Genomic DNA, 25,537 nt, shown 5'->3' with positions numbered 1-25,537 from the left:
ATTTTTTGTGATATGGGGGGCGTTAGCGGCTCTGTCCTGTTTTTTTATTGGATTTGGGGAAGTTTACACTCCAGCAGCTATTAACGTTAGCCGAGATTGTGTTCCATCACTCTGAGAGCCCCTTTTCTTGTAGCCTTTATCTATATGCTGATTATATTCAGCTTAAAATTTTTTTTTGACATTTTTAAAATGTGACCGCTGTCACCATTCGGCTACGGAGGTGCTGCTGAAAAATCATTTTAAAGCTGCATTTTCACTACTACTAGTCTACTAGTGTTATTATATTATTATTACTAGAACTATATATTCCTATTACTATATATGTTCATATGTATCAGTTTTATTGTTGTTATTATTATAGAATTAGCATTAGCAGTAGTAGTACTCTAGTATTCTATTATTTTTGTTAATTAATGGAGAATGTTGCACAACAGATATATTTCTATATACATGGTTCCTATTTATTGTAGCATAATACAAAAAGTTTACATAATTACATTAACATATTTCATATTGTTTATTATTGGTGGCTGATTTATAGTGTACACATTTTTACATATTCTAAGATACTTGTTATTTCCCTTTTCTATTTCATTACTGTTCTGCAATGGGAGCAACTGCAACTGACCCACTTTCCCCTCTGGCCTCAATAAAGTAATTTGATTCTGATACTGATTCGGAGCCAGCAAAATCGACAGCTAGGAGAAAGAGGCCTGCTTTTTTCTACCTCTGTATGAAATGAATGACTTTTTTTTTCTTTTAGTTTGTTAAATCTAGGTAAATTTGCCAATGTTATCACTGTCGACTGCACACGTGCTATAACGTAAAGCTTGAAAAGACACAGCAGCAGTGAGGAAGGGGGCAGAGTTTAGAGAAATGTCAATTTGAATTGGATCTGGGATATTATGATTGGTATTTTTCACTATTTCAGACATTTAGAAAACTTATCACCAAATTAAGCCACAATGAAACTACTGGTTAGTTGCAGCTCTTGCTTGAATTCTATCTGTCCTAACTGGTTGACCCCCACACTACACACACACACTACACACCCACCATGACAGCACCTCAAAGGGATTGGCAGCAACACAATCGACGACATCTTTCACTTTGAAGCAGCCTTATCGCTTCGGGACCTTGAGTGACTGCGGGTTAAAAAAGGATTTCTGGATGTTTCATAAAGTCCGACAGTAAGCTGCATGTAATCATTGTGTGAATGTGTTTGTGTTTGTAATCAGTTGGGCTCCGGCTGATATGACAACTATAATCCAGGCTAGTTGTTGAAACAAGGCTGGGATCTGATCAGATAGAGGAGGTTTTAGCTGAGAGCCGAGGCCGGCGCAGTTGCAGCCAACTCTCTGCTGCCGCTGATTATTGTTCCCACACAAATACAACACAAGCATCAGCATGAGGGATTTTAGCGATATTTACCACGAGCACCGCTTCTGGAAACACCTCAACAGCAATATATTCACAGTTTATCAAGAAGCAACTTTCTTAAATATTACCACTTTCAGGCAGATGGCTCAGGATTGCTTTCTCTTAACGTGAGCGGATTCAAAACACTGAGCCTGCTTACAGGAATACGTCCTAAGTGCGGGTGGCCCCAGTGGGAATCCAACCTCTAAAGCCATTTCACCAGGCAGCGCTACACAACCGCTCATGTGCTTTGATATTAAACACACATCTGCTTTACATATTAGAACTGACACCAAAGCACAAAGCGCAAAGTCAAGCTTTCATCATGGAGACTGGCTCCATCTGATATGCAATTAGCGGACCACACAGAGTGACGTGGTTTATGGCTGCTGAATGCAACAGTGACTGAGCGCCGCTGGTTGAGGAAGAAAAGTAAGAAATCCAGTCTTACGAAATCTCTCTTTCATCCCTGAGATCTTGGGTAGTTTATGTGAGCTTTTACAAAGCTTAAGAGACTATGTGGACTGTGACTGATATCTGTCATTACGGACGGTGTGAGGATGGTGCAACCGGAGCCCTTTTCAGACGAGGAAACACAACGTTGCTGGCTGTTTGTTAAAGTGATGCCTTTTTATCATTCAAATATGGTTTTGTAGCCCAAAGGACACTCATTTTACAGCGAATCTCCTCATACATTTTCATATCATTTCATCCACAGTGTTTTATAAAATCCAACAGTGCACCAGCCCAGAATGACCTGATTTAATTCAGATTGGCTTTTATGCTGTATGTTAACTGTGTTGCTGGATATTCATTCATCCATTCAGTTTCTATGAATTAATATAGAGACTACAGGGAGGGAGTGTCACTCTAACTGCTGCTGTGTGTGTATCAGGGTTGTTTTTGTCCTTTGGCTCAGCAAAGGTAAAAAATAACGAAAAAAACACTTCCATAAGAAGAACTCAAAGGTATAATGTTTAAGAAGTGACCGCTGTCAAAGGTCATCACATCACCAGAGTAACTGCTAACTGCTGCTCACTGTCCTCTTTGCAGTCACTATCACTGGCTGTAGGTACTAGCTGCCGTTAGCTAGTTAGCTCAGTTAGCCATGGAGCAAGCGGCCCTATTAGCTGATTTGATTGGACCTAACTGAAGCTGCGTTTCCATTACAGTTGTTCGCAAAATAAAAGCGATATTTCTGAAATTTCGGCAAAGTTCGAATGCGATTTGCAGGTGTTTCCATTGAATAGTGTTTTGCGAACCAGCCCAAATTCTCGCAAGTTCTCGGACATCCCGCGAGATGTGTGTGCGTGCTGTGCGTCGGTAAAACTTAACACAAACCCCTGTAATTAAAAAGCACATGCTGAAGGTGAAATAAAGAAATTATCTGTTGACTTAGAGTGATCACTGATTTTAATGGCCTATTATTTACCACTCTGTTATTACGCGAGGCTCGCTCTGACAGCGTCAGCTCGCTCTGACAGCGTCAGCTCGCGCCGGCGGAGCAGCAGCAGAATACAGGACTGTGAATTACTGGAGTGTCCTTTGAACATATTTTCTGTCAGCAATTATGTGTAAATATTAAAGTTAATGGCGTGCACGCGTGTCTCCCACATAGCTGAAGTGCACACACTCATCACAAGTTCATCTCACGATTAATGAAAACGGAATGATTAGATTTTGCAAAGTGCGCACAGGACGAGATCACAGCTGTCGGATTGTCTTTAACAGATCAGCCAGCATGACAGCTGGAACAGCTGGAGTGTTTTTGTCTGCTACTTATTGAGATCCAGAAAACATACAAACACTACAAAATTGACAAGACGTTATATCTGACTGCATGCGGCCGTCCCGAAACGGGGAGTCCGCTGACCTTGGAGACGTGTAAATTCGAAAAAAGTGTTTCCATTACACTTTTGCGATACACCTAAATATCGACACTTCTGAAAAACCACCTCATGAGAGCGTAAAAATGTTTTTGCGATATTTGAGAGGATTTTCGAAATTTAGGTGTTTCCATTACCGTTTTTTTTATTGCGATATTTAGGATTTGCGCATTTCTAGGGGCAATGGAAATGCAGCTTGAGACTGAAAACCATGGGACTGTTGGTGTTTACACTGCATACAACAGAACCAGATCAAGATACGACAATACATAAACATCTTTGACATAACATCAGAACATTGTGCTGATAATGTAATGTTAGTGTGCAAGACTCAAGAAATAATGCAAATCATGGCTGACAACGGATTACGATTTAAATTTATGAAAATATAACAGTTTTTAAATAATGCAGCAGGCATTGTAGCAATAAGTTTCACAGTAGGGCCTTGAAAAAAATCCTTGATTATTGTCTTCAGAGAGGCCCCAGCTGTGTTAATTCTTTCTTTCCGATCTATAAAATCAAACCTGATGAATCTATCAGCCTGTAGGAACATCCGCGCTGGGCAATTAGCTCAGACTTCACAAAGGGGTGTCGGCCATGGAAATTCTTGTTTCCTCTAACAAATGATCTAACATCTGTTGGCCAGGGGGATGCGTTTGATGATTTATGTTAATGTGTGTGTGTGTGGGGGGGGGTGTTCCCCCTTTCATCCCCTCTCATAAGGCCCCCTGAGGGCAGGTTTTACATCCAGACGGAGGGAGGAAGCCCCACACAGCCACAATCAAAGAGAGATGAACTTGTTGGGAAGTCAATAGATGAAGTAAATACACTAGCACTGAAGAGCCTTCTGCTCAGAGCAGTTTGATGGCTGCCAAATCCTTTCACACTTCACGACTCACATCCATTCACATCACTGACCAAACAAGTTTGGAGAAAAAAAATTGTTTCTTCCTCTATCTATTTTTCTCTTCCACAGCTTGTTTTGCTTCTCTCTCTTCCCTCTAATCTCTTTTTCGTTCTTTCCCTCAAACCGCAATCCACTCATCATGGAGACACAATACCTAGAAAACACACCGAACTGACTGGAAATTTAGCTAAACAACAAAAACAGTAGCAGGTGTGTGTGTGTGTGTGTGTGTGTGTGTGTGTGTGTGTGTGGACGTCGTAATGCTAAAATAGTTTTGAAACCCTGGATGACATGTCCACTCATCCACATGTGCAGAAGCACTCACAAACCACACTGACAATACACAGGAATCTCACACGCACACCTACACACACACACACACACACACACACACACACACACACACACCGTGGGTTCAGGGTGGTTAATGTACATAAATAATGCAGTTTGGGTGTAGCCTTTCTGAGGATTCAGTTTCCGGTATGGAGGTGCAGTCAGCTGTGAAACGGCAGCACTTTGAAGTACAAAAGACGTGATAAGGTCTACAATCACCTGAGGGACGGCTGAGGGAACAGCCTTTATCTGGTTCAGCTGGAACCTGAGCCTTTATCTGGGAGAAAGAAGAAAAGGCAAACTTCGAGCGTTGTTTTCAGTCTTAACTTTGGGCTCAATTCAAACTACGTAATGGCGTGTGAAAATAAGGGAGATAAAAAAGGCGAGTGCTTGAGTTTTATCTTCTCGATGTGAGCTCTGAGGATTACAGCTGTCCCTCGACTTGAAATTGGATTTATTGAGACTCTTACCAACTCTGTCATTTTCATGTGGCAGACAATGTTTCCCTTTTTTATGTTTCCCGCTGAGGCGCTGTCCCTCTATAGTGAGCACTTTTAATGGCACACAGATTGAGCTGGACATGTAAATACATGCAAAATCTTTTTCTTGATAGGACTCCTTTTGCATGAACAAGAGGATGAATCCGCATTTCCATTTTTCCTGTAGTGCCACCATATGGTTGACATTTGTGGTTCAGAGTATCTGGATAGATTGCTACAGAATTTGCAACAGATATTCAAGGTTCCTAGAGGACAAACTCTGATGACTTTTGTGATCCTCTGACCTCTCCTCTGGCGCCACCAGCAGGTCAAGCCTTTCATATATTCAGTAAAATATCTCAACATCTACTTGATGGATATGCAATAAATTTCATAGTTTAGTCAGACATTCATAGTTCCTTGACAATGTATCCTGATAACTTTGATGATCCTCATGTGGTTGATATCTTTGTTTTTTACTGAAATATCTCGACAACTATTGGACTGATTGCCATAAAATTTGGTACAGAAAATCATGGTCCCCAGAGGATAATTTGTAGAAAAACTGATCCCAACTTCTCATCTAGTACCACCATCAGGTCATTTCTGTCCATCCAATACTTTGATTCATGCCAAATACGTGCAAAACAAATAACATTCAGCCTCAGTTGTACTTTGCATTCAGTGCTAGCTAATATAGTTACCATGTTAACAAACTTAACTACAATGGTGCACATTATACCTGCTAAATATCAACATGCTAGCATGCTGATGTTAACATTTAGCTCAAAGCATTGCTAGATTTAAGTACAACCTCACACTGCTGCCAGCATGGCTGTAGACTCTCTGTCTCTGTTTGACTGTACTTGATGGCAGCTATTCCATTTGCAACCGAAACATTATAGTTATGTTGTTCTGCCAGCCATCAGGACAGAGCTGCCTGAGATCTAACCTATCCTGCATCACCCTGTGCAGCTGAAGCAGCACCTGTCGCCTTTGTGGAAGGGCTGCATTTATCTGGAGTAGTGTGGGAGGCCTGTCAGGGCAACTGTTTGCAGACCTCCGTGGTCCATTTCTATCCCAGTACGTGTGCAAACATTAGCTGTGTTGGGCCTCCAAGCTCAGCAGATTTACTCATTTACATAATGTCTTGGCATCCTACTTGTGCCCTGGTGCTGCCATCACTGCCAATTCCACCTATGAGATGGTATTTTGGTTATTATTAATACAGCGTGTAGATTCCTCTATTCATCACCTAAAGTGCAACATGTCTGTGCAGCAGTCTGGTGGTTAGATGAAGAGAATACACAGCGGATTTGTGTCCAATAAGCATCCATGTGTTTAAAGGGTTGCTGACAGTGTGGGTGCATGAATTAAAACAGACACAGAGCTGAAGACAATATCTGTATCAGGATGTTCAACACGGTACAAAAACATGGGAAGACAACCAGCCATCAAACTCTTCAGATGATAGAAAATAGAGACTTTTAACAATCTGGGTCCTAAAACGACTTCTTGTCTTTGTGGGTTGCACAATATTTAATGTCCCTAATTATTCAGGAGTCTAACACTTCTGATCTATTATGGCTCTTGCACAATTTATAGGAAAATGCTGCTGGAAATGCAGCTTGTTAAGTAAATGTCAAGACTTGAATCTTGCTCTGGGAAGACAATGTGTCATGTTCCCGTAAAAAAGATTGACTAGAATTAAAAGCGTTAACTGTATTTTGTCTGAGTCTCCTCTTCCAGTAACACACTTCAATGATCAGAGACACACAAACACACTCACAAACACGTACAATCACGTGCATCAAATACACACAAACACTGCTGATGAGTGCATGTTCACTTTCTGCAGAGAAAATGACCTCATGCGGCCCAACGTAACTCCAACTGCTGCTGCAGCACGCTGCATTCCCAACTACATTCCTGACTTCGCCTCAGACATTCCTGCACAATGTGGCGGGAATCTGCAGTGTGGTACTTTCAGAGGCGGTTTAAAGTAGGGTGAAAAGGTAAAAGGTCAAATCCCTTGTAAAGTCAGGAAGAAACGAGAGGCTGCGACCTGAGTCTCAGATCTACGAGCACCTCGTAGTGAAAGTGTGAGAGAGGAACAAAGTCGGACACAGCAAGAGAGATTAAAAAGGCTAAAACAAATCCTGGGAATGAGTGGTCAGTATTCAATTGTGCCATAAACACTGAAGGAAAAATTAACAGGTGTTCCTCCACCACAAGCCCCTAGAGCAGCTACGATGCACATCTTCTTCAAAACCTTTTCTCCTTCTTCCAAATAAGATATTCCCTGATTTAATGTTTTGATGAAGATGGTGGAGAACACTGTCTAACATGTCAGTCTAAAATCACCAATAGCTTTTCAACTGGTTCATTCAGTGACCCCTGTCTGGAAACATCTATGTTTGTTGTTTCTCCACCCATTTACTTTGGTTTTCCCTTTGTCACTTGTCTGTTTTTATGATCCAGAGATAAGCACTGAGCATTCTTAAAATGTACAGTCTAAAAGTATGATGACCTCTGCACTCTGACGGCGTGATACTATGTACAGGATACATTACAAGTACAATTTTTCAGTCAAAAGACTGATGTGGAAAGTCAGCCGCATCCAGTCTGCCAGGGCAGCCAGACACCCAGGAGCTACGGTCCATCACGAATGACCAGCACTTTTTTCCTTTGTTTTTTAAAATCCCACCCAAGATTTGACTTACAACTCATGTTGTAAGACTACCACAACCGCTGTGCTTAAAACAAACACTTGTGGTTTATTTCATCTCATCTTACAGTTGCCAGCAATCTTTTGATCTGCAAAACACGCTGTGCGCAAAGATTTATTCTCTAATCCAAAAATTGCCTCCAATCTGACTAATCTGTAAAATATTCCCACTGTTAAACCCTTTAGATGACAGCCCGTGTGAGGAGGGCCATCATGTTCTCTGTATGCAGCACTCATTTTCTACTCATTACCACTTCAGGCTATCCAAAGCAACCCAACAGTAAAAACATACTACTGAAGGACTCTAAAGCCTCTAATGCCTTCTGTTTAATAAAGTAATGTCTGCAGGCAGCATATACAATTCCACACAATAAGCAGAGCTTTGGCTAATATTGCTTGGCAGTAAAAACACTCATTTGATAAAGTGGTTCCAGATGCCTCAGTGGATACATGTAGGGACTGTGTGAACTAGATTCAAAGCTGTAGGTGTGTCTGATCTGGACGTAGAGGGACTCACCTAAAACTGGGAACAGACCTGAAGATTGTTTAAACCTACAACGTGTAAACCTACCGCACACAACAGCTACTGAAGGACAACAGACTACGATCACGTCTCTGCAACAACTCAGATCCACCGAGGACAATAATTCTTGTCTGAACCACAAGATGATGTTACAGCAACGTGGGAAGTACTCCTATAAATGAGCCCAGACAGGAACAGCCTCAATCCATCTACTTCATTATTGGTTCAGTCATCGTAACGTGTCCGCGCCTGAAGGGCAGTGTCTCTATTGTCTCTGCACTCAAACTACTATACGGGTGAACCTGTAGAGCCTGAAATTGTCTTTATGTTCCATTTCCTGCCCAAAAACACTGACAACCCTGTTCAACAACTCAAGGCCTCAATAACTCAGACCTCCACATCGCATAGCGGCCCGTCACGTGGTACCACACTAGCTATTCCTTATGTTGAGGAAAACCTAGCGAGCCAAATCCAAACTGTTCCCACATCGAACGTTTCCCTCATAGTGCCGCATGTCTGGACTGAGATCACACAGATTTAGATAGCTCCCCCCTGGCCCGTGTTTTAAATGATCATTTTGTGCTCTCTTATTTCCTGCAGCGATCGTCTGTGTTCTCTCTGGTGTCCTCATTGTTCCAGGCCTGCAGCTCTCAGGGGGGAACACAGTGAACAGGCTGGATAAGTCTGTGTATGTGTGCAACTGTTTGTGTGTGTCTTTGCATGGGTAGACTTCCTATCCACTGAGACTGGAGACAGGAAGAGGAAGAGGAGATGGGTGGAGACAGGAAGAGGAGGAGCACCTACTAACCTAACCTGCCCTCTCAGTGGGTTAGACATGGAACTGACCCATACACCCACATTTAATACTAAAGCCACGGCTTTATAGTCAGCATGAATAGTCTCTGATCACACATTACGGCACTACATACCCCTGTGCTGGATTCCACATCATACACACCTGTTTAGTTTGTCCCACAGCTATAATGAGCTATGATTAACCATCAGCTCTTTCTTATTAAAACCTTCTTCCTAACTACCCACCACAGACAGTACTAAGCACTGATTGTACTGTTGAATAAAGTGCTGCCAGCGTAGAAAATGTGATTCACTGGCTGCTTTTGGTTTCATGATGTGACAGTAATGTGCTGTATGGTAGATACAGGCTGCAGACACAAAGCGGAGACGCATTTGATCATGGCGTCAGAAATCCAGCGTCTATAGTTAGTCCAAACTGCTACGCACACACACTGAGCCGTGAGAGCGCAGACAGTTTCTCCTGGAGGACATTCATACAGTTGCACTCACATGAAATGAGTTGCATCAAGAAAGAAAAAGACATGCTAGAGAGAGAAGCTGGCTCCTCTCTCACCTCCACGCAGCTGGCCAATCATGGCGAGAAGTCGGTGTGAATGCTGGATCGTGGGTTTTAGATTTACAGAAGCGGTCGAACACATCCTCCCCTAATCCGATGTGGGAAAGGTCTCAAGGGAGGTTTCAGAAGCCATTCTGTCATCCCGCTGGAGGATACTGGCTCCGCAAGGCCAGAAATGCTAATGCAGTACAGACGTAAGACTCTGAAAAGGCCATTAAAATTTTAAAGAATAAGGCTGGGGTTACTCTGCATTTTTTGTTATCGTAAACAAATTTCATGAAAAAACAAAACCAAAACCGCATACGTCAGTCCCTCAGTACTTTCCCACGTCCCAACCTCGTCTGTGTCTCTCAGTAAGAACAGGTTGCAAATATATAGTTTGATTTTTAAAAAGGGCTCATTAATATTCGGAAAGAGCTGGGCACTTTAGCTTTTAGCAAATATTACTCAAATATGAGTAAATAGTACATTTTGGGGGACTATTTTCAGGTGCGGATTAATACACATTTATACTACAGTGCCAATGCTGATTGCAATGAAGGAACATGTCACCCAGAGCAACAGTGGCTAATTTATGTGTTTTTCATTGAAACAATAGAGCTCTGTGGCACGGATGTATAAGCAATAGCACGCTTTGGCTGCACAGACAAGACTTGCTAGAAAGATCAGTTTACCGTTGGTTTGGGTCTTTCTATGGGTGTGTTGACACTTTTAAAATTAGGAGGCAGAGCGCAGGTAAGAGAGTGAGATAAGGGAAAGGGTGATTGACAGAGGAGATGAAGCCTGAGACGGGTAAAAGGTTGAAAACAGGCGTAGAAGAGGGACATCAGAGGGCAAGCGAAGTGTGACATGGCCGGGAGTGAAAGTGCTTTGACCCTGGCTAACAGAGGAGAGAGGCGGTGTTGAGGAGCTTTGGTGGGAACACAGATAGTATGTAGGTCCCAGCTGAGGTCACGTCCCCTGGCTGTGTTTTCATAAACTCTTGAGTCTTGGGGTAATCAAACAAAGCAGCGGCCCAGATAGCAAACCTCACAACAGAGAAACGACAAACCAGGAACTGATGCGGCGTCCGCCTTTTCCCCTGCTCGTCCCATTTTCTAATAAAGGGCGGACGCTCGCTCCTCTTTCCCATTTTCTTTCCTTGACTCTAAGTCGGTCAAACTCGACTGCCGCCACCGCCGCCAACTCCCCCTTTCTCCCTCTTTTCTCTCAGAGTCATAAAAGCCAGCTACAACAACAAATGGAGTCTCTCTCGGCTGGGTGTGGTGGCCTGCGGAGCAACAGCTGGGTCCTGTTGTTTCTCCTGAGACACCGGCTGACTGCTCGCCCTCTTTTTCAGGACAGATCTCCCTCCGCGTTCTCGACTTTTTCTTAAATATTGACCCTCTTTGCTCTCACATTCTCAGGATTGCTGTCACTTCCAGCCACAACTCTTATCTGCCTTTCTCTGAACTGACCACTGATTTCCCAGTGAATCCCTCAGTTTCGAGGTACTGCTCTTAAGGAACAGCTGACACATCCTCTCTTAAAAGTTTAGATTCTTGCTCCATTGGCCTGGCTCTGCTTTTCAGGCCTTTCGCGCACTTAATCTGTCAGTCCCCATCTCCCCCTTCCCTTCCCTCTTCATCTCCCCCTGGTCCACATTTCCCTCTAACACATTTCCTGTATACTAGAGAAGGTTATCAACACATTTTCTGACTCATACAAGTGTTTCATAACACACAAGCTTCTCATACTTCAATACTACATACTGAAACATAGCTTACAAACATAAACATAGTTTACAATGCTATAAAAAATAAAAGTCCTTTACAGCTTGAAGCTTCAATTTAGTTCAGTTGCTGTCGCTTCTGGTGAGGAATTAGCGTGCGTGTGTGCAACCAGTATAAACTCTATCTAATGAACCATTTTCAGTGTGCAACTAACCAAATGGCAATAACAGATAAACTTCAGAGGCTGTGTGTGTGTGTGTGTGTGTGTGTGTGTGTGTGTGTGTGTGTGAGTGTGTGTGTTGCCAGTTCAGACCTGCCCTAGGTCTAATTAGAACTGTGAGTCAAAGCCAACTGACGTGTGGTCAGAGGAGCAATCAAACACTAGCAGGGCCCCCTGGGCACGTGCACAAACTCATGCACATGATGTACGCATGCACGAGTGACACAGACACAGACACAGACACACACAGTGTCTCACACACGCATATGTGACAAATACCGTTCAAGAGAATAAAAATTACGAAATGAAAACATTTTCTCTCTTTTTCAAATATGTTGGTTCTCAAAGGGACTGAGAGCAAACATTCAAACTAACCGATCTTTATGAAGCAACAAGCCCTGACACACGCACGCACGCACGCACAAGAGAAAAGAAGGCACAGTGCCTAGTAAACCGCAGTCAAGGCAATCTTTTGATCTGATGCTAAGAACACCAGCAGACAGTTACAGTCTTACATCAAGACTCGTTCACTTTGTGAATCAATCACTGACAACAACATCGTCTTTGCAGAAGAGACGGTAACTGTGACAGATCATTTCGGAAAATCAGTTCATCAAGCAAACCAAAGCTACTGTCAACACTTGTGTAGCTTTTGGACTTCATACTGGCCATACTGGGAACCATGAGGATAGATAGGCCACACACAGATGTTCCTGAATACTAAACAGTTACACTGGTTGTCTTACATTTTCCCGTGGTTTAATAATAAGTGTCACGATATTTTTAGACACTGGAGTATATAATAATCTGTCTTTCTAATTTCTATCTTAACGACATTAAAGTGATTTTGTTTTCACGTGAAAAATAGGTCAGAGCAAATGATGCCAGTCACAGACGTGTGCGTGTGTACGTGAGCAAAAGTGTTAGTCAGAGAAATGGGGGAACAAACATGCAAAATGTGTGCATATACGTATATACATGCATAATTTCTGTGTGTGTGTGTGTGTGTGAGAGAGAGGGAGGGAGTAATTATCTGAACCAGAGGCTTGATGCTATCACTGTCTTCCATGTGCTGAACAGAACAGCATCAGGGGAAAAAGATAAGAACAGGCACTGTGGCCAATATGTATGTGTGTGTGTGTGTGTCTTTTTAGGCCAGAGGCTCCAGGGCAGATTACCTGTGACCAGCCAGGCAGGCTAGAATCAGGCTATATAAGATACAGACATGCACATGCAGGCACAGTCATGCACACACAAACATGCACGCACACACGCACGCACGCACACACAGACCAGCTCTTATCTCTGTCTTTGATGCAGCTGGAGCATTTTCCTGTATCAAAAATTATCCAAAGAAACTATTATCCAAGGAACAGGGGAGTAAACTGTCCTGCGTGGGATCCATGAAAATACTTAAACTAAGTGGAAGGTTTTTTTTTTTTTTTGCACATACAGCACAGTAGCTGAACATACTTATCCAAATGTAATCAGTATTTAAGTTTGCATACACAAGACATTGTGTGTAAGCATTAACACAAACAGGAAAGCAGGACTTGTTAAGTAACTTCGCCCTGTGCTCAGCTGACAGTCTGAAATACAGCGAGTGAACGTTCGTTTGCCGAGTGTCTGAAACAATAGAGCATTAGCAGGATGTAATGTGTGCCTCTCGTACTGATAACACTCACTTCCTGGGATTTCAATGAAATGATTTATCAACTCCCCAACAGTGTAGGGATACAGGTGGCACACTTGACCTTAACGATAAAGCCAGTCAGGTAAACATCCTTCAAATTCATCATTCAGCATCTTCAAACTTAATATAAAGGGGGCAAGACAAAAAAGCTGAAACTGGCTCAACTTTTGCCTCAATGGGATGTCATCATGTTGCTACACTGGCTAATTAAATTAGTTAAAGTGCACATTTTGGGTAGATTATTTTGTCAAATGAACGCAGCATTTCTACCATTTATCTGGAAATCATTGCAAAGGAGAATAAAAACTAGTTTTATAAATTGTTGTCCAGAGTTTTATGTGCCAAAATCATCCATTTCTCAAACCAGGCTTCCTGGAACACATTTCACACGTGTAACTGAAACAACATGGTGTCATCAACGGAGCCTTTCATTTTATTTAACACAAGGCTGTTACAGCTGATGATAACTGGGTTGCTAGGCAATTGAACATAAAAATGGATGTCTTATGTTCCCTTTTCAAAAACAGTGAATGACTTTGTTTTTTTTGTTTTTTTTGCATTTCAATGTCCTTCTAACAGCAAGAAAATGGGAGACAAAAAATAATAATTAACGCCCATGGGCACTGAATTTTTGTAAAACCACGACCATATGTCACAATATCAATAAAGTTGTTTGCAAAAAGGCCCTTTGTGTAAACAAGGTTACCATGACCCCATTTGAAGGCATCATTAAAACAGGAAAGTAATGGACAAAAATGCCTCAAATTAAAGATGAAGAAATATACAGAATATAAAATGCTGATTCTAAAAAAAACAATCTTTTTATTTTTTATATCTAATGTCCATGTTAAAGACTGCATTTTCATATTGAGCTGCATACTTTGGATGATAAGCCTCTGCAGCAAAACGATCCCCGTGATGTGTGAGTGGAGGCTTCGGAGGTGAAAGTCCTTTCTAAAAGTGCAACGCTGACACAGATACAGAAATAGTCATTAAAAGCTACCGAAGAGGAAGAAGAGTAGGAGCTAAACAGGGACGACTAGACTACTACTCTGTCGCAACCCAGTCATCTGTCTGTCTTAACGTCTATCCATGCATACAGCCAGCTGCCAGGCCAGAAGAAGGCATCGCTCTGGACTGACTGGCGCCGGGGAGGAGAGGCCATGTATAGGAGCAGGGCTGCTGTAGGTTTTCCCACGTAGTGAGGGAAAAGTTGGGAAAACCTATTTATGACTTATGAAAATAACTCCCCTATGACTGATGACTGGTACCTCTGAATGAAGCCTCTTTGGGCCCAAGACGTGAGGCAGCTGTCTCGGGTGCCAATGCGTCCCCTTTGCCCCCCACCTACAGTCCACCTCTTCACCGGCTCCAGCCCTGTGCACGAGTGTATTAATAATACACAGCCCACCAAAGTAGAATCCCTGTGAAGTGGAGTAATGTGCTCGCTAAAGACATTCAGATCTTATCACCTGCTATTCTTCACACTACCCTCCTCATCAAATTCAGGGAGAAGCACTGTGAAAAATAGAACTATTTTTGCTTCCTATGGTGACAAAATGAGACAAAAGAACGGGATACATCACTGACTTGATATTTAAATAATAGTGTTTTTTTTAATGTAGTGTATCTATCCTGTGTATTTATATTCCACTGGTATTTAGCTGAAGATAGCACCGTGTAATAAGGGACACACTGAACGGCTAGGCTAGCTCTGAGAATCAAATTACCTCATCAACAGAAACAGACCGGTTGGGTTGGGGGGGTTTAAGGAATGATGACATAGTTGGCCCACCTGACCAAAGTCCTGGATGAGCATCTGCCCTGACACAGAATGTGTGTTATTTAACAGATGGCTTTTTCCCCTCTGTTGTCCAGGAGCAATACAGACACTTATAACATGGTGAACAAGTGGAGGAAAATATGCCTGTTCTGAACTTTAATGGAAAAATAGCTGCTTATGAAAACTCTAGTGTCTCCGCTTTGTCATTTCAAGATCTAGGTTAATTACAATTTTGAACTACAAATGATAAATTATGTAAGTAAGTCATACTTTGCCTATGTGAAATGACACTCATGTTCTCTCACAAGATGATAAACCACTTTTTTAACATAAAGTATATGAGAGGTATTATATAGGATAAACCCGGGGCCCTTTCCTACAGGTTCTTCCATGTTTTTATCTTGTTTGCCATATTTGTCACACTACTTTTATTTCTAATGTTTTGTTTGTGTTAGTCAGCCCTCACCAGGACAGGGTTTGTGTACATGCAGTCCAAGTGTATGACTCTGGCCAGACCCTGACTGCAGCTACTAAGACAGATCGCTGACAAATGTCGAAAAAGAGGCATGAAAAGACAAAAAAGAGGGATAAAAAATGATTATCTGCTATGACCACTGTTATGCGCTGCGTAGTAAACACAGAATCACACACATGCAAACCTTGGGAGTTTTCCAGCAATAGTCCTCTGTAACCAGAGAAAGACAAACATTTTTGTAGTCCAGGAGGACACCATGGAGTCTGGACAGCTGTCAGGTAAAGAATTATTCACAAATATAGCTACCCAGGAATCTGTGCTACCAAATATACACAAATCCACAGCGGAGAAAAACCTCCAAACTCTCAGGAGAGGGTTGGGGAGGTTAGCAAGTGAGGTTATAAGTCAAGCCACTGACTGACACAAAGCTTCTGAATTTAGTCTGTAAAGAACCCAGGGAGCTTTAGACTAACTATGTTTAGTGCTGGATGTGTATGTGCATGTGTGTGTGTGTGTGTGAGGGGGGGACACAAAAAAACTATGTACAGAAAGGAAGTATAGGAGGTGTGATGTGCCTGCACATAGCTAACATACATCTCTGCAAGCAGAGCACACAGTTATAATTAGCAGAGTACTCGATGTCAAGCAGGCATAGCCAGCATACGTCAGGACATAAATACACACATGCTTAGCACCAGTGATGCATGAAGACACTAAAATATGGCTCTTTATTAGTCGTTCTAAAGCACTTATTAATTCCTTATTCTGGAGGTCACTGTTATAAAGGTTTACACGATGAAGACTGTAATTCAATGCACAACTTACTTACTATCAATAAGTAGTAATTAGGAGGTTATTGAGGGAAAGCTCTTGGCTAATGACCTAGGCGTTGTAGAATCTGGTCATGCAGAATAAGGCATTTATACGCACTTAAGTGTTATGAAAACTCCTGGTGTTGAGATTGTAACTCTGTCTGTGGTTTGACAGCTTTCTGCTGGAAATGAGACATCAGGTCAGGACAGCAGCACTTAGAGGGACGACATTAGCCTTCACTTTGCCTCTGAGGGCAGCTCGCCATCGACATCAACGTCATCATTTACAGAGGAGAGGATTCCAAGGGGCCGTGTTTACATCTCATGCATGTGTGATGTTTGAACTGCTGAGGATGGGGGAAAACATTGGAAAAATGATACTTCCAATTTAGGCTATTAAATATTTTCATTATAGATTTATAAGCCCAAAGTGACATTTCCATATTTAATCCAACTAATGCTTGGGTCAAACATGGAATATGAATATATACATATCATATGACCGTCACTAGCTCTAGTGACGAAGGTAAAGTCTGGGGGGTCGGGGGCAGAATCACATTGTGTAATCATATTTCATTGAATACATTGTCTTTATGCTCCCCTGAGTGTAAGATTAGAAAGAAGAAGAGGGTGGGACTTTGATATACAGACATAAAACTGGATGTTTTGAAAACATAGCAACAAAAAAAAAAAAAAAGGATTTCATGGGACCTTGAAATAAATGGAAAAAAATGGAAATGGAAATATTAAACCATAATTGTCAACAAGGGTAAATCGTACTCTCCTTTAAATTCTAAATTTACACGTTTTGAAATGTCTCTCTTACCCTCCTTTCCCATCTCCCGCTCTCTCTCCCTCCCTCATAGGAGGGTGCGCAGAGCGCTAATGAAAAAGCGGACTTACTGTAATATGTTTTCCCTGAGTCCATCTGGTAATAATTGTAGCATGTAGCAACCGTAGCTGTGTTTGGATAAAGCTCTGACATACATGGGCCCCTCTGACGTTCAAGTGTGTGTATGTGTGTTTGTGGGGGTGAGAGGAGAGAGTCTGTGTTACTGCGTGTCACTGTGTGTGTGTGTGTGTGTGTGTGTGTGTGTGTGTGCGTGTGCAACATGCTTGCGCTTGTGCGTTTTCCAAGCAGCTGGGTGATGAGCCAACATAACTAAATCAACTTTATCGCCAGCGCACTGTTTTACGTAGAGAAGTACAGGCCAGAGCAGGGCCGAGCGTGGGTGGTTGGGTAACCTCTGCTCCTTCGGGGCATTGGCATGACTCAAGGTGATGATTTGTGGCATCTGATGGCACACAGACTGTTATCAAACAGCTAAACACACACATATGGAGCAGCACAGGTGTCTTTATTATACTGAACAGTGCCTCTGTGTACTGGAATCAGGACAAAAAGAGGTGTGTCAAGGAGAAGACCCAGAACGAAGGTGATCTTAAACATGTTGGAAGTCAAGTATGGTTCAAACTGAAGGCAAAAAAAACAAGTAATTATCATTAGTTCGATGCTCTAAATGTAACTGTGTCTTGTTGAACTATTCTTGAGCAAGACACTGAACTCACGATAAGTTGCCCTGAATATCTGGAGCATCAGCTAAATAACAGATTGGGGCCCCCAGACCCCATGGAGTCCAGGATGTGGAAACTTCCAGGAAGGCCGCACATTATGAAGTAGGGATTGAGGTAATTTTACAATGATTTAATTTCAAAATACGACAGTGAAAGGATGATGTTGTACAAACACAGGTTACACCCTCACAGTGTTATTGCATAACTAAATCCACAATATAAACCGGCTCTATGTTACCCAGTTCTATACTAACTTCTATGGGACACAATCATACCGAGGGCAGATCTTTTGCTCCATATGTGTCTACCACATGTGCAGTTCTTGTCATAAAATTGTTTGGAAAATCCTAAATAATAAATTGCTTTGTAGAGATTAACACTATGTACTATGTAGGAGTAGCTGTCACTTTATTCAAATGAGACTCATAAAAAAATCATGTCACAAGATCAAACCACAAAAAGAAGGAAAAAAGTGTAACAAGTGACACATTCTTTGACACAAAAGTTCAGCGTTAATGTCTTTATCTTGTGACTTACTGGCAGCGCCGGTTGGAGTAGGTGGAAGGGAGCCCTGCAGAAAGACCCTTTGTACTGAGAGCGTCACACATCCTCTGTATGGGGCGTTCACATTTGGACGGATTCATGTGTGCGGGAACACACGCATACATGCAAGCGAATGGCATCGCTTACTGAAAATGACGACTGGCATTTTCAACGTGAAGAATGAGCAATGATCACGGGCTTCCTTTGACATCACATGTCAAAGCAAGTATGGCAGCACTGGAAACATACAGTAACCACACATCGTGTTTTAATTATCTGATGTATTAAGATGCTTAATCCAAGTCGCTTTATAGCCAATTGCAGATGAGGCAACAGCCATGTTGCGGGGCTTCTAGTGCAGCCAGATAATGGCAAATCCATATCAGAGCCAAGGCTTCCTCTGTGTGCTGGTCATTATTTACAGTCCGATCTGCAACTCTAGACGCGAAGATGACATTTCAGCTACTCTCTGTGAACAGATATCTGCATATGAATACAAATCAATTTTAAAGAAGCAAGTAAAAAGATGAACCGTTATCAGACGATGGCTGAGGGGTTTTGGCTTTGCCTTTCAGCCAATGCATTTCGCCTCTAGCTCTCCACACATGCTGTTCACCTGCATGCAACCACAGCCCGCTAAAACATGACTGCTCAATAACCCTACTCGCGCTACCAGCGAACTATAAACGGTAACCGGACTGATTCCGATACCAAAATCTAGTCCTTGCCAGCAGATTCTGCGTTCATATGCAGACATCTGCTCATAGAGATTTAATAGCATGGCAATGTATTTCCTAAATAACAGTCGTGGGGGATTTTCTTAAGGCTGAAATCTCACAGGTGGATTTTAACAGTTTTTTTTTTTTTTTGTTTCTCCCTGAAAGAACTGGGAACAACAAATGCAAAACCCAATTTAACTACTTAGCTTATAGTTTAATGTGAGAAGCTGCAGAGCCACCAAACAACATTCCACCTTAAAAAATGTGAAAACTATTTCTAAAAGATTTTCCATTTCCCCCACTTACTATATGATTCCATTGCAGTCACCTTATTAAACTGACCCACTAGGGCTGTGTTCTGGACAACATAACAACATTATTATTACTTGTAGCCCTTTCATATTGTGCTGATAAAATTTTGTGTGGAGAAAATCCATCTATTTAGTCCCGTGTCCTCTTACATAATACGGATTAGCCTGACCCCTGTATGTGCCTCTGTGGATGAACATATACAGTTATTATATAACTCAATCAGCCATGCCAAAGACATTGGGTGGGCATCAGAGGAGAGGTACCACATCCTGTGCAGACACTCATTTCCTTTCAGGCTCTTCGAGTGTTTGTGTGTGCGTCGATTTGTCCGACCCGGCCCTCTGCAGTGAGGTTACACTCAGGAAGGCTGATCGGCTAACACAATGCCCTCTTCTGACATGCTAACCCATATCTGCGCAGAGACGAAGTTACCTGGTTTAACATTCGTTTGAATGCTTAGCAGGAAGGAAAGAAATCAGCCGAAACATGTGGCAGCCTAAAGGCCAAAATAGACTTCAAACAAGCTAAACATGTTGTTTGTAACTGCCCTTTAGAGCGGCACACATATATTTTCTATTCTGCTGCCCCTATCGACAGGAAGATATAATTAGCCTCTTCCCTCCAAAAACTGTTACAAATCATTCAAGAGCCATAATTATTACAGCCATTAGAGGGCTCTGTCACTTGAGCGTAAACATTTGTTGTTTTAGGACATGTTTCTTGGGAGACGTCGGATTGTCTGTTTCGGAAAGTTCCACAATATTTTGCCGCTGGTAAGGACGCCTCAGACACTGTTAGTCCATCTAACAAGCACTTCATTTGAGGTAAGCTGAGGTCTTACACTCTGGGAAGGGACAGAGGAGGGAAGCGTTACAGGGCCTGCAGCATACAAGGGAAACCGGCCATACCAAATTGTAGAGTGAAAGGGGGGAAATATGTAGTACTTGTACAGATCATGTCATAAATATTTAAAAATGGTTTGTCATGTTTGATTTTCCTTGCCACAAAAATGAATGGTCTCATGAGGCTAAAGATACAGCATGTTGCACACTCAAACAAATGTTCAACAAACTTTCAAAAGCATGTGACTAATTTGCCAGACGCCAGATTTATAGTGCTTTTTCCACCCTGCCATGCTCCTACCAGAGAATGAAATCCCAATAGGTCTGATCTCACAAAGAAGCCATTCACGCTGATTTGTGCACGCTCACACACACCCACACACACAAAAGCACACATGTGCTCACCAGAACACACACACACACACAGCTTTCAGTCAGTCTAAACTTTTACCGAACTTGAACTCCCCCAAAACCCAGTGGTGACCGCATAAAAAGTACTTCTCAGGTTACAAACTCGCCCAAAATAGGCCATAAGTACATAGTACTGCTATCTGGTGACGTAGATTATAGTTTAGAATGGTTACATGCACTTGCACGCACAAAAACACACACAGACACACACAGACACACACAGACACACACAGTCTGCAACAAATTCAGTACCGTGCTTTTGGGGAAATAAGATAACATTGCAAAAATAACAACTTATGCAAATAAAGTAATTTAAGCCCACTGCAATCAATGGCCAAACATTCAGTTATATGTGACCAGTTCTATTGTGTTCCTAATCAGCAATTTGGCTGACATACAGGTTAAAAATCACAGACCTAGAGTACGTTTCACTTCTAAACAAAGGACACAAGGAAAAGGCAAATATTGTCAGTGATGATGAAGGGCTCTCTTAACACGACTTAGGTAAACTGAAACCTTCTTTAAGAAAGGAGTCATTTAATAAGCTGCTGGAAGTGATAATCATCATGCAGTGATGACTCAGGAAGGACCTTTGAGGGACCCTTTAAACCCCTAATTGTTAGATTTAGAATTGTCATTATTTCGAGCCAGTGCTTCTTAAAATATGGCATGTAGACTCGAAACGAGCCACAGGCCTGTTTCTAGTGGGTTCCCGCATGAAATAAGTAATAATATGCTTTCACAAGCGGGAGAAGAACTTCTGTCCCTTCCTGGAATTGAGAAAAAAAAAAAAAACCTTTAAGGGACGTCCTCCAAGTGGCAGTAGTTTTCAGAATAGCTAATCTGTGTACAGGAAACAGGCGCTAAGACTTCTGGCGCTAGTGGGCTGAGCAATCAAAACAATCTCTCCATCTTCTGATTGAAGAGAAAGGGACCCACGCCAGACTCTCCAATGCACTTCATCAGGGACAGGGGGGAGAGAAGAGAGGGAAGAAAGAGATAGAGAGAACGATAGGGAAGGAGGTAAAGATTGCAAGCCGGAGAGGGGATGAATAAAGAGTGAGAGAAAAAGAAGGCAGCTCAAGAGAGGGAGCTAGTGTGTAGGAGACAAGGTGGGGAAAGATGGAAAAAGAAACTATTTTCTTCCTCACTAGCTTCTGCTTTCCCTCCCTTTTACAACTCTTTCTCTTCTTTCTCCGTTCTTTCTTCTCCTCCACTGTTTCTCTTGTCCACCCTCCTTTTTTTCCCTCATATCCCTCTTGCTGCCTCGCTTTCCTCTCCTCCCCTCCTCCATCTGTGTGTTATGAGTAGGAGTTGGGGAGAAAGTACGTGGGATTTTCCCACAGCTCGGCAGGACCAGACCCAACCCCGCACCCACTCGTTTTCTGTCTCTCCCTCCACTCCCTCTGTCTCATGTCAGAGGGGAGTCTTGAGGAAAACCACCCCTGCTCCACCACCAAGTATTCTGGATGTTTGTTGGAACTTTATGCTGCTCGTTGTTCCACAGACATCAACTGTGTGCTGCTATGGCGACGGAATAATTACAAGAAGGTTACAGGACAAAAATACCACTGCCTTTGAATTAAAACAGTGTATGCTATCAAATCTTGAACTTGAGAAACGGTACTAATTAAATTCCTACAAAAGGTTTCTGTATGAAGAATTCTGTATGGATTTCCCAGGGTCATAAAACTTGCTCTGCTCCTGAGGGACCATGGTAAGCTCTATCTAGCCATCCATTTCCTGCCCTGTATTCAGGTCCAAGTCATGGTTCCAGCAGGCTAAGCACAGAAGTCCCTCTCCCCGGACTTGATATCCGACTTCTCCTGAGGCATTCCCAGGCCAGGTGGGATGTCTAATTCCTCTAACGTACTATGGGATGCGTCAAGAAGGCCGAACTATCTCAAAAGGCTCCTTTAATTGTGAAGGACCACTGATTCTAAGATCCTTATGAATGGTCTTCACTCTGTCCCCAATGGTGTTTCTTCAGTTACTACCCTGAAGCGGCAGGTAAATCAAAGCTTCACATTAAGGCTCAGCTCCCTCTTCACTACAAATGTCTTGCATATCTCCATTGCTGCACCACTTCACCATGTTGCACTTTGTCTTACCCTCACCTGTGAACAAATCCCAGATGCTTGCAACTTTCTCCCTGCAGCCCCTCAAGCTGCTAGTCAAAGTGAAGGGGTTCCACAATTCTCTCCACCTCTTTCTGAATATGACTCATCTACTTGGGTTCATACCATCCCTACATCAGCTGCAAAAAGCAGAGATGCAATCCTGAGATGACCAAAGTGGACATTCTCTAATCCTCAGCCGTGCCTAAAGATTTTGTCCATTAAAAATCAAAAACAGAATTGGTGTCAAGGTACCATCTTGGTGATCCTTCAGGATCCTTCCAGAAGTGAAGAGCTGGTCTAATATTCCACAACCAGGACTGAATCTAAAGTACTCCTGTTGAATCTGAGGCTCCCCAATCAGCTCAAAAACCTCATTTCCAGCATAAAGATTTCCCAGGAAGGCACAGCAGTGTGTTACGATAACTGGAGCACAGCCTTTGCTCCATTTTTAAAAATGGGAACTGACAATCCATAACATTCAAAAATATCCAGAGCACCTCCAGCATCTTAGTGCCTTGCCTCTGCAGTGCTTTATATGTTTAATAGTGACCTCTGCCAGAGAAATGTGCAAGGCTTCCCGACTCCTCTGTCTCCTCCACAAAGGGAATGTTGGTCACGTTGAGACGTTGCAGCTCAGACCATCTGAGTTTTAGAGATTAATGATCTCTTGATGACTTCCTTCACCACTGATGTTCACCAGCAGTACCTTGGGACTGCTGCTGTGGTGGGCACTGACAATCTTGCGGCTGCCTGATTTGCAGACCCCTTTTTCTGATGTTGTAAGTGGTGGGCACACCGAACGCAAGCTTTGTATCCCATCTTTACGTGTCTGCAAGCTCCCCCCAAAGACTGGCTCCAGGGTGGGGGCTCGGGCCTCCATATTGAGGGAAAAGGAAACTCTTTGCTCAAAACACCAAACAACTGACCATGAAATATATGAAGTTGCAATACAGAAACATGAATTTGATTTTCTCTCGTTAAACTGGGCTGAGAAATCAAACTGTGCTGTGTGTGCTTTGAGTGTGACATCATGTTGACATTCCGTGCTGCGTCTCTTAGTGCAGCAGGTTGTGTGTGTGTCCTGTTTGTGCAGGTGTGTATGAGAGTGCCATTTACCTCTGCAGCCTGTGTCTCCTGGTGCAACAGTGTCAACCCTGTCAGGTCCTCCAGGAATGAGTGGGAAGAATTAAAAACCTTGGACAGGAAGTTGAAACCCTCCCTCTCATAGTGGTCCAGGACCTGGAAAAAATAAACAATACCAGCAAAAAACAATTTGAGGTGACGTAACAGGAAAGGTAGTTTGTATTTCTTGTGTAAAAACACATCCCATTCTGACTGAAGCATTTACACTACAGGCAGTTATATCACTGTATTGTAAGTGTATACAGGGTATAATACTGCGGAGACAATGTTTTCCATTTCTACTTTAATTGAATTCAGTGCGTAAACAGCTAAAGTTGACCCATATAATTAGCATGTTTTAATGATTTAAAACCTACAGAGTAACTGACAATATTGACAAAAAGAGAGAAAGATAAGTAGCTGTGTTTATGGAGGTCCTTTGTGTACTACCTGCTCTACAGTCGAGACTTAAAAGTAGGATGCAAGAAGCTAAAAATAATTTTGACTATTTTTTCTTAAGTAACCTGAAAGAGTAAATGCCACAGCCTGTTCTGGAAAGAAATATTATGACCATCTTTGAACCACTTTTAATTTGCTCAGGAGTTGAAAAGGCAAAGGTTTGATTCACGCCACAGCGTGGAAAAGGTTCCCTCACATAAATGCACCTCTTTGCCTTTTACTGCATTTTAAAGTAAAATATTTCATCTTGTCCAAGACATTTCTATAACTGTTTTTTCTTCACCAAACATCACATGCTTTCATTCTTTTCTGAATCTGACACTGGGTACACTAGGAGCGGAGGGCTGAGTCATGCTAATGCATCAAGGCTTGTGAAGTGGTGTCCACTTAAATCTAAAACATATGAGATGGCGACGGAAAGTAATAACAATCTTTTAATGGTATAAGAAAAAAAAACGCACCCTTGTCGCTGTGCTCCAGCGGTACAACCTATGTAAACTGCACCTACAGTACGTGTGCAGCAGCATTTTGTCACAGGTGAGTCAAACAGCCAGATGCCAGTTTAACGCTCACTGTACTTCTGTAAGTTAAGTTAAAGCATTTTGACATAATGCAGCTTATGTCATTGTGGAATGTGCCTTGATTATAATGAAATAAGGTACAGGCACTAATTTGACCAGACAGACTGTAGAGGCTAAAGCTAAGAAAGCTATGCAAGGTCTGCTTTTCATCTTTGCTGCGTTAACTGATTATCTCATACGAGGATTAGGCCAAAATAGTTGGCCTAAATAAATAAAATAGTTAGTAAAAATCAAAGCATTTCACTTCTGACCATTCACTGGGATCATTTCTCCGAAAAGCAAGGTAAGGAGAGTCGACACTGAGATAGACTGACAGTACTGCGTTTGTTAATAAACCTTTTCCCCTCTGGAGGACATAGGGTACGAAAATAATCCTTTGGCACGCTGAAATCTAATGTTTTTATCTTCCTGCAGGTATTTTGTTAGCATTGCAGCCCCTGGTTGCATACTGTGGCGCTGCTTGTTTTTCCCTCTGGTGGGCGTGGTTTTCAGAGTATGACGTGTCTCTATC

General features: G+C 42.3%; 1 protein-coding gene across 1 annotated transcript in view; it reads right to left on the bottom strand.

Annotated features, from left to right (window-relative positions):
* The window catches only part of atg7 (ATG7 autophagy related 7 homolog (S. cerevisiae)), a 72,060-nt gene that overhangs the window by 5,732 nt on the left and 40,791 nt on the right, over nucleotides 1-25,537 (bottom strand). The window contains exon 18 of the mRNA XM_041951694.1: nucleotides 23,981-24,103. Coding sequence (XP_041807628.1) covers nucleotides 23,981-24,103 — 123 coding nt within the window. The remainder of the gene's footprint in view (nucleotides 1-23,980; nucleotides 24,104-25,537) is intronic.

This window comes from Chelmon rostratus, chromosome 2, assembly GCF_017976325.1.
Source record: "Chelmon rostratus isolate fCheRos1 chromosome 2, fCheRos1.pri, whole genome shotgun sequence".
NCBI lineage: Eukaryota > Metazoa > Chordata > Actinopteri > Chaetodontiformes > Chaetodontidae > Chelmon > Chelmon rostratus.
The sequence above is the reverse complement of the archived record's forward strand: the minus strand, read 5'-3'. Positions and strand labels throughout refer to the sequence as shown.